The 13,774-nt window shown below is 35.5% G+C and overlaps 1 protein-coding gene across 1 annotated transcript; it reads left to right on the top strand.

The window, feature by feature from the left end:
• Window positions 1-4,418: 4,418 nt before the first annotated feature.
• Window positions 4,419-8,370, top strand: LOC126157656 (uncharacterized). The gene is made up of 4 exons (XM_049916390.1): window positions 4,419-4,640; window positions 4,829-5,125; window positions 5,215-5,588; window positions 7,908-8,370. The coding sequence occupies exons 1-4, from the start codon at window positions 4,419-4,421 to the stop codon at window positions 8,368-8,370; spliced, it is 1,356 nt and encodes a 451-aa protein (XP_049772347.1).
• The last annotated feature ends 5,404 nt before the right edge of the window (window positions 8,371-13,774 follow it).

Here is a 13,774-nt window from a genome sequence, read left to right on the forward strand (position 1 = left end):
ACAAATAAAATGAAAACAGCCAGGGACATAATTAATTCCAAGACAGACAGCAAAAAATACACACAGAGAAGAAATGAAATACAATGTATGAAAGTGAGTAACAAAATTATTACAGATAAAAAAATTCCTAACATCCTGAATAATAATTACTTAGATACAGTAAAAAATCTAAAGCATGAATGTAATAGCCAAGGAAGTCACCATACCATGATGACAGATAGAACAGGACACTCAGTGTTCTTGAAACTGGTACCTAAAGAGGAAGTGACAAAGGTTATAAAAAAAATTAAAGCATAGATGTCTGCTGGACATGATGAAGTGTCTAACTATCTAATCAAGTAGATGGAAGCAGAAATAATTACACCACTGTTGGATATTGAAAACTGCCCATACCAAGGAAGAGTGTTCCACAATCTACTCAAATTAATTAAAATAGCACCTGTATACAAAAAGGGAAATGATGATGATCATAACAATTAAAGACTAGTGTCATTAGTACAAGGCATCTACAAAATATTAGAAATGCTCGTGCTCAACAGACTGCATGCCAGGAAAAGCGTAATATAGTAGTAACTCCAGCATAGTGTGGCTACCAGAAAGAGAAATGGTTGTACTGCTAGTTAACCCTGCTGTTCTGTTCACTTTTACTTGACATATATACTGTTCGGGTCAATATGACCCGACATATCAAAATGCTTTAGAAACATAAATTTTGGTACAGTTTTAGCTATCGACATTGTTGTTCTATTCCAGTACCTTGTTAGTAATAATAATAATAATAATAATAATAATAATAATGGTAATAATAATAATAATAACAATGCATACAACTTTATTGAGGGATATTTTTCATTTAAATATGCACATAAATTTGAAACAACAGACAGTTTCCATTACAGGCATTCAACTTAGAAAGCACTACAGTTTTTCCATACTTCTATTCTTATTGTTGACAGTTTAGACGTAAGTATTGACATTTTCTAACAACAGACAGTTGTCATTACAGATATTCATCTTAGAGCACACTACAGTACAGAACACACTACAGTTTTTTTATTACATTCCAACATAGAAAGCACTACAACTTTAGAATCCTCTCTTCTTACTGATTGTAGTTTAGGCACAAGTATTCACATAAATTTGAAACAACAGAATTTTCAATACAATCATCTTATAAAATACTACAGTTCTTTTCTTACTGCTTGCACTGTGGACACAAGTAGGTTACATGTTTCTTGCAAATATGTTTACTACATTTTCCACACACCATGTTTGTTTTATTGTCATTACTTGATGGACAGAACTTACAGCGTGCACGTTTTGTAGATTTTCTTGTTGTTACCGATTCTGACACACCACCCACATCATTCGGGTTTTGGATGCTTGTGACCATTCTCAAAGAATCTTCTGTTCTTGGGAAATGCGTTCTTGATGCAATATGTTCTTTTATCAGTGACTTTCCAAGTTCCTCCAAGAATATTCTCCTTCTAGTCAATTTGCTTGCATTCCAATTAGGGTCAACCGAAATCCACAAAACGTATGCATTATAAGCAGAAACATCAAGAATATTGTAGAAAACTATCATTGGCCACCTATTACTTTTTCGTTTGCATGTATATGTACCTAATAACTGATCAAGCGTGTCTACAGCACCTTTGGTTGAATTATAGTCCAAAATCATTTTTGGCTTCTTATCAGCCCTGTCACTGATTTCCGCATCATGGTGGAGAGTGCTCATAAGTACAACATTCTTGTGTCTCTTAGGAATATAATTAACCACAGTAGTGTCATTTGTGAAGTAAAATGAAGAGCTGTGTACCTCCTTGTTGGTCATTTTGTGTGGAAGCTCCGGCTTATTTTTCCGTATAGTTCCCAACATAGTCAATTTCCTTTTCAGAAGCAGCTGCCCCAAATTGTACGACGTAAAAAAGTTGTCACACGTGATATTCTGACCACGTAACTCAGAAGTGAGATCAGATACCACCCTCATTCCCTGATTTCTTTCTGGTGCCGCTCCACTCACCTTTCCTGTATAAATTTGGGCTTTCAGTACGTATGAAGTTTTGCTGTCACACATGGTCCATATTTTGATCCCATATTTTGCCGGTTTACTTGGGATATACTGCTTGAATGGACAGCGACCTCTAAATGCTACTAACTGCTCGTCAACAGTAACATTTTCTCCTGGATTATACAGTTGAGGAAGGACCTCTACCCACTTCTCCCAAATACTACGAATTGCGGCAAGTTTGTCAGTACGTCGTCTTTCCTCTCTAGTAGATTTCTTGTCAAATCGCAGGACACGTGATATCTTACAGAATGTTTCATGAGACATGGTTGCTCGAAATATGTTTCGCCCAGTATCTTTATCCCACAAACTTTTTGTAGACTCCCCATGAGATCGATATACACCCGCTAGGAGTAAGAGTCCTAAGTATGCATGGAAAACAGAACCATCAATATCTGTCCACTGTTCACCATAAACTCGCTGCCCTTCAATATTTGTCATCTCTATTATTTCATTTTGAAGCGCTGTGTGAAATACTGCTTCAAATGAACATTTTACATCAGATATTCTGCTGACTGCATACCTGGTAACTCCTGGGGTACTCTTGATGATGTTCGAAGCTGGTAGGCGACCATGTTGTGCTGGTGGATGCAACTGCCATTCTATATTCCCATTTTTAGAAAGAAAAGTCTCTACACTATTTTGTATGGGCTGTGGACTGTCGTAACTGTCATCGGAACACTCGCTTTCAGATGCATTGCTGATGTGATCTTCAAACTCAGAAAGTGATCCTTCATCTGGTGAGGCATTTACTATTTCTTCCAACTCACGATCATTCAATGGTCTCATCGCCATGGTGTCACAAGTCAAACTGGGCAGAAACAAAGCATTCCAATTATTGAGAACTGCCAATTATTATTTCCTGGGGAAAGCAACAAACAAGCCCATTGTTGTGAACGCATGGAGCTTTAGGTGATTGTTGAGAGTAAGTTGGAATGATGCAGTCACTATTCCCACACAACACAACAAAAATAATTTTCGCCATTTCCAGATTTTAGAAATAAATACGAGTTACACTAAACATATTTGTGTCGGGTCATTATGACCCGAACATTACATATGCAACTATTACAGTTGAAGCCCAAACTTCTTAAACTTTTTTAAAACCTTTTAAAACACATGCTGCTCATCCATTTTCAGACAAAGTCACAAAGTTTCATAAATATATATTGGTATTTACATAATGTAAAATAACGTTCATATTCGTTTCGGGTCATATAGACCCGAACAGAACAGCAGGGTTAAGTTGGCAGTGGTACCTTAGTGCAACTTGACTTTCTATGTTCTTCGCTACAATTTTATCACCTGTGTAGTAGTCTTTTGTGTGTGTACAAGCATATAGAGAGCAAAATAAAATGTGTGGTTTTTATATGAATGTATTACTGAACAACCCAGTACAAAGCCTAACAACTGACATGAGAAATTGAAGGAGAACTCAATGTATGAGCCTTTGTGTATAAATTTTTGCTGAAATAGTGTGTGGGGGGAAAAGTGTCTGAATTAACTGTCAGCTACATCCATGTCAGACACCAATAGCAAGTGTGGGGACAAGCAACCAGCAAAGAAGATTTAGGTGTCTGTGGACAATCCCAGTGTCATTGGAATGCCTTTGTTCACAAAACGACTGCAGTGGGGTGTGTAGATTCAGATTCATTATTGGTCATTCAGCATTATTACATGCATAGACTTCATCAGTTCACTTAACCTATTAATTTTACAAAATAAAGTCTTACATATTTATATAATAGAGGGAAACATTCCACGTGGGAAAAAGATATCTAAAAACAAAGATGATGTAACTTACCAAACGAAAGCATTGGTATGTTGATAGACACACAAACACACACACAAAATTCAAGGTGCCAATGATGTGTACAGGAATGAGTTACTGAATGCTGTGCACAACTTAAGGAAATTTCTGGATGGTACTAAGACGCAGAATGTGATTGTCACTAGCATTCCTTTTAGACATGACCTTATCCCCACTTCATGTGTAAACGCTGAAATTAGGGAAGCCAACTCACAATTTCAGGAAATATGCAAAATGTATCCAAATACAAACTTTCTTTGTACAGATTTTCTTAAGAGAGACTGCTTCACGAAACATGGGATGCATCTGAACAAAAAGGGCAAGAAACTTTTGTGTGGGAAAATCAGTGAAATGTTAGAGAGACTGAACAAACATAGTGACAGCACGTCATTACCATTAGCTCCAACAGTTTTAAAGCAAGCACCAGCAGAAGTATTTCCACAAAAAATGCTAAAAGCATCAGAAACAATCACAGCAATAACAACAACAAAAGCAGCAACAGCAGCTAGATCAACAGCAGAGCCACCTCTCCTACCAGCAATGGCAACAGAATCAATGGCAGCTGGAGCAACTCCGCCAAAAGTAGTAAAAGCATCAAGAACGGTTACACTAACAACAACAAATGCAGTAACAGCTCCATCAACTACAGAGCCAGCCCTAATACCAGCAGGAAAATCAACAGAAAAAGCAACAGAACCATCATTAGCAACAGCAGAACCATCCACAATAGCAGCAGAATCAACTCCAACATTATCAGAATCAGTACTGTCAACTAAAAAAACTTCAGACAGCAGACGGAAGCCAGTGCCTCCATCCCATCTAAATGATTTTTTAGTGGAAACCAGAAAGAGGAGGAAGCCCACAAGAGAAAGAGAGATTTGACCTTATTTAAGTCAGTAAAGCAGGGAAATCTACAACAAGGTATTTACAACTTTAAAATAATCCGCCAGAATGTACAGGGCTTGAGCAAGAAATATGAACAATTAGACGTGTTTGTAAATGAAACTATGCCTGATGTGCTTGGTATTAGTGAACACTGGCTATCTGATGCCAAATTAGAACTTTTTAAACCTCTAAACATGGTACCAGCTAATAAGTTTTGCAGATCTACTATCAGAGGTGGGGGTGTATCAATGTACGTAAAGAGCACATTTGATTTTAATTCTGTAAATGTAAGTAAATATTCATTAGAAGGAACAATTGAATTATGTGCAGCACGTATAAAGATACCAAATGATGAAATTTATGTTATATGTTTATATAGACCGCCAGGTGGAAACTTCGAAGTTTTCTTAACAAAGTTTTGTGACATGATAGAGAATGTTTTATATCACAGCTGAACAAGTTAGTAATTATAGGAGATTTCAACATAAATGTATTAGCAGATAAGTTACACACTAGACTATTCGAGAACACTCTACTTGTATATAATGTAAGATACCTGATAAACACTGCAATCAGGGAGACTGAAACATTCCAGTCTGCAATAGATAACATAATCACTGGTATTCATCTTTACGATCTTACATCTTCTGTTATTATAAGTGCTTTGTCAGACCACCATGCAGTAGAAATAAGTGTGCACATAAATAAGGTTCCTACACACAGTTGCTATAGATATATTAGGATGAATACAGACCAAAATATAACTCAGTTGAATAATATGCTAAGGAATGTGGATTGGAACAGTGTTCTAACGACCCTTGAAAGGTCTCATTTTAAGTTATATTGTAAAATTTTAAAAAGGGTGATAAACAAATCCAAGAGCCTGTATATTAAGTCTGAAATTGATAAATCTGAGAACAAAATAAAAGCAGTTTGGAATGTTATAAAGAGAGAGTGTGGCAAGAGTAACAAGAATGTTATTACCACAGAGATAAGCTATAAGGATGAGGTTATTCATAATCCTGTAACAGTTTCCAACATATTCAACAATCACTTCATAACTGCAGCAGAACAAGTAGGTTGTAATGGTTCCTTAAATGCTGCTACGCATTTATTACACAGAGCTAACCCTAACACGTATGACCCAATTTGTATTGCCCCAGTTACTATTACGGAAGTTAAAAATACCATCAAGGCCTTAAAAAATAAAAATTCCACTGGTATTGACAACATTTCACCAAAAATACTGAAGCATTGTAGTGACCACATATGTCAAGTCCTGTGTCACATTTTTAATGAGTCTATCCAGCAAGGTGTTGTCCCAGAGAGATTAAAGCTTGCCGTTGTGAAACCACTTTTCAAGAAGGGTGACAAAACTAATTTATCTAACTACCGTCCAATATCACTACTAAGTAGTTTCTCAAAAGTATTAGAGAAACTAATGTATACAAGAATTGTAGAACATCTTAACAGCCACAACATACTCAACAGAAACCAGTTTGGTTTCCAAAAAGGTAGATCAACTGAGCAGGCTATTTTTTCTCTCACAAATGAAATTTTAGAGTCAATAAATAACAAAATGTCACCTATTGGAATTTTTTGTGACTTGTCTAAGGCCTTTGACTGTGTGGACCACAACATTCTCTTACATAAGGCTAATTTTTATGGCTTGCGAGGTAGCATTGGTAGATGGATAGAATCATATCTGCAAAACAGAAAACAGAAGGTGATAATTAATGGTGCCAATGATAGTCCCATTTCTTCTGATTGGGGCACATTAAAGTGTGGTGTGCCTCAGGGGTCCATCCTAGGACCTTTGCTTTTCCTTATCTTCATCAATGATCTCCCACTTTGCACAGACACCGAGTGTAAATTTACTCTTTTTGCCGATGATACCACTATTCTGCTTGAAAGTCGAACTAACAGTGACCTAGAAAATAAATGTAATGCTGTACTCGTTGACATCCTACACTGGTTTAAGTGCAACGGACTAACTCTAAACATTCAGAAAACTCAGTATATGCAATTTCACACATCTCAACAAGAAAATGAAGTATGCCACTTAAACTGTGGTAACCAAAATATACTACACTGTGAATCATCTAAGTTCTTGGGCATTCTAATTGATGGCAAGCTGAACTGGTCTGAGCATATCTTAGACCTACATAGAAGGCTCAGTGTGGCAACTTATGCTCTGCGTGTAATCACCCCCATTGGTGATGAGGACGCTACTAAAGCTGCCTACTTTGGTTATTTTCATTCTATCATGTCGTATGGCATAATATTTTGGGGCAACAAGCCTTTAGCCAAAAAAATATTTACTGCACAGAAGAGAGCTGTTAGAATCATGAGTGGTGTTCATCCAAGATATTCTTGCAGAAGTCTGTTTCATAAGTTACAAATATTAACACTTACCTCTCAATTCATATTTTCTTTGATGATTTTTGTTTCTAACAACCTATCTCTTTTTAAAACTAATAGTGAATGTCATGATCATAATACTAGGTCTAAAAATGATCTACACAGGGATCTGAAACATTTAAGTCTTGTTCAGAAAGGTGTTCATTATTCAGCCACAAAAATTTTCAACTCCCTTCCATCAGGTATTAAAGATCACATTAATGTCTTACCTACTTTTAAATGTAAATTGAGAGAATACCTAATGGTAAATTCCTTCTATTCTCTTGATGAGTATCTACAGATAAAGCAATGATTTTTTATACTGATAAAAATTTGTTTGCTATAGATCACATTAACTGTTTAATTTGGAAAATGTACTATATTTCCTTTTTAGGTATTGTTTTATATTAATTGAGCTATACCTTTGATTTGATTTTAACCTACAAACTTATTCATAATCTTATGGTACATTTTTGTCATTTTATATATGTGTATTATTTGTTTAATTTGGAAAATGTACTATATTTCCTTTTTAGGTATTGTTTTATATTACTTGAGCTATACCTTTGATTTTTTTTAACCTACAAACTTATTCATAATCTTATGGTACATTTTTGTCATTTTATATATGTGTATTATATCTGTTGTATGTAATCATGACTCATTCCACATCCTTGTGATTTATCACAATACGGATTAATGGAATACAAAATAAATAAATAAATAAATAAATAAACTTCATAGTTATGGCAAATTCTCAAGTGAACTATTCTACATTCTTAACCAAGCCTGCCCATTAATAAAAAAGAGAATTCAGTCACATGCTGTAACCCGAAACTGGATATCAAGTTCAGTCACTGAGGCTAGAGAAAAACTAAGATGGTATGAGTATGCTATGTTAAATGACTTGAGCAATAAAAAATTAAAAGAAGAGTCCAAAAAATATCAGAAATACTATGTAGACTTCCTAATATCAGAAAAACAGGAACATTTTGAAAGTGTCATTCAGAACTCAAATAATATCTCCAAAATGTCATGGTCACTAGTAAATAGAGAAATAGGTAAATCTGGGAACCACACAACTGAAAATCACTTGCTAATAAATGGCACAATAGAAACTGATCAGAATAAGATAGCAGATATATTTAACAATTACTTTGCTTCTGTTGGCTCCAGCATAAACAATCAGCTTAAAAATCATAAATAGAAATTCAGAGGAACACCAGTGTCAGGAAGTATATTTTTGATGCCAACAAGTAAAGAAGAAATAATTAAAATAGTGAATTTCTACAGAGTGGCTCAAGGAAGAACACTCTTCTGAGTTTAAACACTGGCTGTCAAACTCCCCAGACATGAACATTATTGAGCATATCTGGGATCCCTTGCAAGGTATTGTTCAGAAAAGATCTCCACCTCCTAATACACTTACAGATTTATGGACAACCCTGTAGGATTCAAGGTGTCAATTCCTTTCAGCACTACTGCAGACATTAGTCAAGTCCATGCCATGTTGTGCTGCAGTACCTTTGTATGTTTGTGGGGGCCCTACACAGTATTAGGCAGTTATATCAGTTTCTTTGGCTCTTCAGTGCATATTGAAAAAGAAGCAAAAAGAATCTTGCAGAAACTATTTAAAACATTTTAGTATTTTCATATTTCCATGACTACATATATTCAAGACTATTGTGACTAAATTATAAGATCCCACAAAACTGAAGACCAATGAAACTGTTCATCCTCATAACATAAAGAATAGACAACAATTGTGGTGCATTTCACATAGACTTCAGATTTTTGGAAAAGTACCTAAATTCTACAGTATCGAGTTAACACAAACATTGACAAGAGACTTACAAAATCTCAAAACTGTGAAGATGTTCCCTGCAACCCTAAAAGCACTTATAATAGAAGAAGAATTCAATAGTGTGGCTGAGTACACGGGCAATGAGCGAAAGTTCAGTGATAAATTTTATGCAACACATAAAGTGAAACTAGAACTAGGAATTAGTGTTAGAAAGTAAACTAGAATTAAAACAATTCATTAATGATATAAACAAATGTTATAGATCCAGAATGATCCATGTACAATATAAGTACAATTTATGTCACAAAATTGTACCTTTTGTACATCTCTATAGCTATGTACCTGTAACATATGACATGTTGCTATGCTTAAAGTCAAGACAATATAATATGGGACACATGATTATGATTACAATCTAGAAAATATATAGTGTCTAGATTGTAAACATAATGACATGTCCTATGTTACAGGTACATAGCTGTACAAGAGATAATTTACAGGACCAATAAAAATCACAGTCTCAGCCATGTCTTTGAAACATCAGCTAACTACAAGGTGATTAGGCCTATAATTAAGGTTCAACATTGTACAAAATGTACCACTGCTCAGAATGATGTCAAATTTGAATAGAATATTATTGAAGAATGTGGAAACATTATGGAAAGAAAAGATATTTAAAGGATATTTTATCATTAGATGGCACAATAAGCAGCAGAATATGCAAAATAAAAGATGTGGGGTAGACAGTAGTTCCCCAGTTTCTATCTGTAACAATCAACATGACTGACTCAATGCAGGGTCACACACTGCTTTTGCAGGATTGGTAACTATGTGCCAATAGTTGTGCAGAACTTCTAGACACTCAGTGGCTTGGAAAAAAGTATTGTTCTTATGTCTGCAAAGCGTCTGGAGAAAATGATTATGAAATTCAAAAAGACATGTTTGTTTGTAGTGCATTGTGGCTAAGAGAGAGAAACCATTAAACCAACATCAGTAGAAGATGAGTTCACAACATTGCAGGAGGGATTCAGTGGTGGTGTGCAAACAGGCAGGGCACTATAAATGGTCCAAAATTTGGACATGCCTGTGAGCACAGTGTGTAAGATTCTATGAACATCTTGCATTGCTACCCACAAAAATTATCCATGTTCAGAAGTTGCTTAATGTTGGTCTGCCAGTAAGACAAATGTTTGTGCTAGAATTTCTTGTTTGCATGGAAGTGGAAAATGAATGCTTGTAGAACATTCTGTGGACAGATGAAGCCTATTTACATGTCAAAGGACATGTCAGTTCTGTACAGAATTGCAGAATGTGGGCAGTGGTGTCACTGGTAAATGCTGTAAGAGTCTTTCACCCACTAATTTCATTCTAATCCCTTAATAGCCTGGATGCGTGGGTAGAACCATTTTTATGCAGTATGACACTCCTCCAAACCCTGCACAGCCAGTGAAGCGGCTGCTGCAAAAGTATTTGGGAAATGCTGGAATTATCAGTTATCATTTCCTTATAGCTGGCCATCCAAATCACCTGATTTAATCCATGTAAATTCTGGCTATAGGGTTATCTGAAAGATGTTGTGTTCAGTGCTCTAATTACAAATGTAGCTGAACTGAAGGCACTCATTGCACTATGCATTCTGAATATGACCTCTGAGACACTCTGATCTGCTGCAGGACATACCATTTTTTGAGTTCAACTTGTGCCAGAAAAAGGTGGACAGCATATTTAACATGTCTTGCACCACTCTTGTGACACTTAAAAACCAATTTCATTGTTGCTTTTGTGCAGTTCTTGGCCTTGAGACAATTAAAAACGGACTTCATTGTTGGTTTTTATGCATTTTTTAGCCTTAGGACAATTAAAAACCAATGTCAATGTATCTTTTTATGTGGTTTTTGCCCTCAGGTCAATGAACAACTAATTTTTCCCATCTGATGTGGCTTACCCAACTAACAGTGCCACAACTACTGAATACCAAACTTGTGTGGTCCTTTGCATTGCACAGTGCTGTTTGGTTTAATGTGCAATTCATATCATAGCTGCCATATTGTGATTCACCTGTCATTTGCAGCTGAACCCATTTACAGCACCATCTAATGGAAAAATGTTTGATGAATTCTTTTTTTTTTTTGTTTCCATAACATTTTCTCCTTCTTTGATAATATTTGGTTCAAATTTGTCATCATTCTGAGCAGCAGTTCTTGTTTTACTGTATTTTGAAACTGAAACATTAATTATAATCACCATGTACTTGCATCAATAAAGAGAGAATGAAAATAAAATTAATAAGACTGGATTGTGATAAATTAGCAAACAAAAGTCATTATACATATCTCATCTTTATATGGACATCTGCAAACTGAATACTGAAATACATAACAGAAAAAAAAGAAAGCAATGATCGCAGAAAAGACAAGAGTCCACTACACATAGGAAGTGGCTACATGGGTAGCAGGGGTTGTGTGGAAAGGACTGAGCAGTTTTTAGGTTATACAGTCTCAGTAAACTGCAGAAAGGGCATCCAGCTAAAAGGGGGCAGGTAAAACACAGTAAGGTAGTTGTAGAAACGATTGGTATGCTAGTTGTAAATTGTTGTAGCTGTGTTGGGAAAGAACCAGATCTCCAAGCCATAATAGAAAGCACTGAAGCTCAAATAATTATAGGTACAGAAAGCTGGCTAAAGCTAGAAGTAAGTCCAGCCAAAATTTTTTCAAATCATCTAACAGTGTTCAGAAAGGATAGATGAAATACAGTTGGTTGTGGAGTATTTATTGCTGTCAGAAGTAGTTTGTCTTGTAGTGAAATTGAAGTAGATAGTTTATGCAAAATAGTATGGGTATAGCTTATACTTGACAATCAGACTAAACTATGAATTGGATCATTTTAACCACACCCCGATTCAGAAGATATAATTATTGAACAGTTCAAAGAAAACTTGAGTCTTGTTTCAAATAGGTACCCCACTCATACAATTAAAGTCAGTGGTGACTTCAATCTACCCTTGATATGCTGGAAAAATTATATGTTTAAAGCCAACGGCAGACATAAAATGTTATCCAAAATTGTACTGAATGCTTTCTCAGAAAATTATTTTGAACAATTAGTTCATGAGGCCACTCAAAGTGTAAATGGTTGCAAAAGCATACTTGATCTCTTAGCAACAAATAATTCTGGACAAATAGGGAGTATCATGATGAATACAGGGATGAGTGACCACAAGGCAGTTGCTGCTAGGCTGAATACCGAACACCCACAACCATCGAAAAGAAACCCGAAGTACATCTATTTAAAAAAGCAGACAAAAATGCTCTCAAAGCCTTTTTTAAGAGACAGTCTCCACTCCTTCTGATCTGATCATGTAAGCATAGAAAAGATACAGAATGATTTCAAAGTGATAGTATTGATGGCAGTTGAGAGATATATACCACATAAATTAATAAGTACACAAAATGGGTGAGATTGTTGTTGCAGAAGCAATGGAAAAAAAAAAAACAAAAAAAATGCAAAATCTCCAAGATTGGAAAAGTTTTGCAGAAGTTTGAAACACAGCGCATGTTTCAATAGAAGATGCTTTTAATAATTTCCACAATGAAACTCTGTCTCAGAATCTGTCAGAAAACCCAAAGAGATTATAGTCATATATAAACCACACCACTCGCAAAACATAATCAACATCTTCTTTGGGTGATAAACGATGAAGTCATTGATGACAGTGCCATGAAAGCAGAGTTATTAAACACAGTTTTTCAAAACTCCTTCACCAAATAAGACCAAGTAAATATTCCCAAATTCCAATCAAGAACAACTGCGAAAATGAGAAACATAGAAGTAGATATCCTTAGTGTAGCAAACTAGCTTAAATCACTTAATAAAGGCAAGGCCTCTGATCCAGATTGTATACCAGTCAGGTTCCTTTCAGAGTATGCTGATGCAATAGCTCCATATTTAGCAATTATATACCACCACTTGCTCACAGGAAGTTCCGTACCTAAAGACAGGAAAGTTGCTCAAGTCCCACGAATAGCCAAAAAGGGAAATAGGAATAACCTGCTGAATTACAGGCCCACATCATTAATGTTGATTGTCAGTAGGGTTTTGGAACATACACTGTATTTGAACATTATGATGTCCCTCAAAGAAAACAATTTATTGACACATAGTCAGCACGGATTCAGAAAATATCATTCTTACTGCACACAGCTAACTCTTTATACTCATGAAGTAATGAGTGCTATTGACAGGGGATGTCAAATTGACTCCATATTTTTAGATTTCCATAAGGCATTCGACACCGTTTCTCACAAGCATCTTTTTAACCAAACTGCATGCCTATGCAATATCACCTCAGTTGTGCAACTGGATTCATGATTTCCTGTCTGAAAGGGCACAGTTTGTGGTAATAGATGGAAAGTCATCAAGTAAAACAGAAGTAATATCCAGCATTCCCCAAGGAAGTGTTATAGGCTTTCTATTGTTCCTGATCTGTATTAATGACATAGGAGACAATTTGAGTAACCATCTTAGATTATTTGCAGGTGATGCTGTCATTTACGATCTTGTAAAGTCATCAGATGACCAAAATGTATTGCAAAACAATTTAGATAAGATATTTGTGTGGTGCAAAAAGTGGCAATCGACCCTGAATAAAGAAAAGTGTCAAGTTATTCACATGAGTACTAAAAGAAATCCGCTAAATTTTGATTACACAATAAGTCACACAAATCTGAAGGCTGTAAATTCAACTAAATACTTAGGGATTACAATTACAAAAAACCTAAATTGGAATGATCACATAGATAATGTTGTG

Source organism: Schistocerca cancellata, chromosome 2, assembly GCF_023864275.1.
Source record: "Schistocerca cancellata isolate TAMUIC-IGC-003103 chromosome 2, iqSchCanc2.1, whole genome shotgun sequence".
Classification (NCBI taxonomy): Eukaryota; Metazoa; Arthropoda; class Insecta; order Orthoptera; family Acrididae; genus Schistocerca; species Schistocerca cancellata.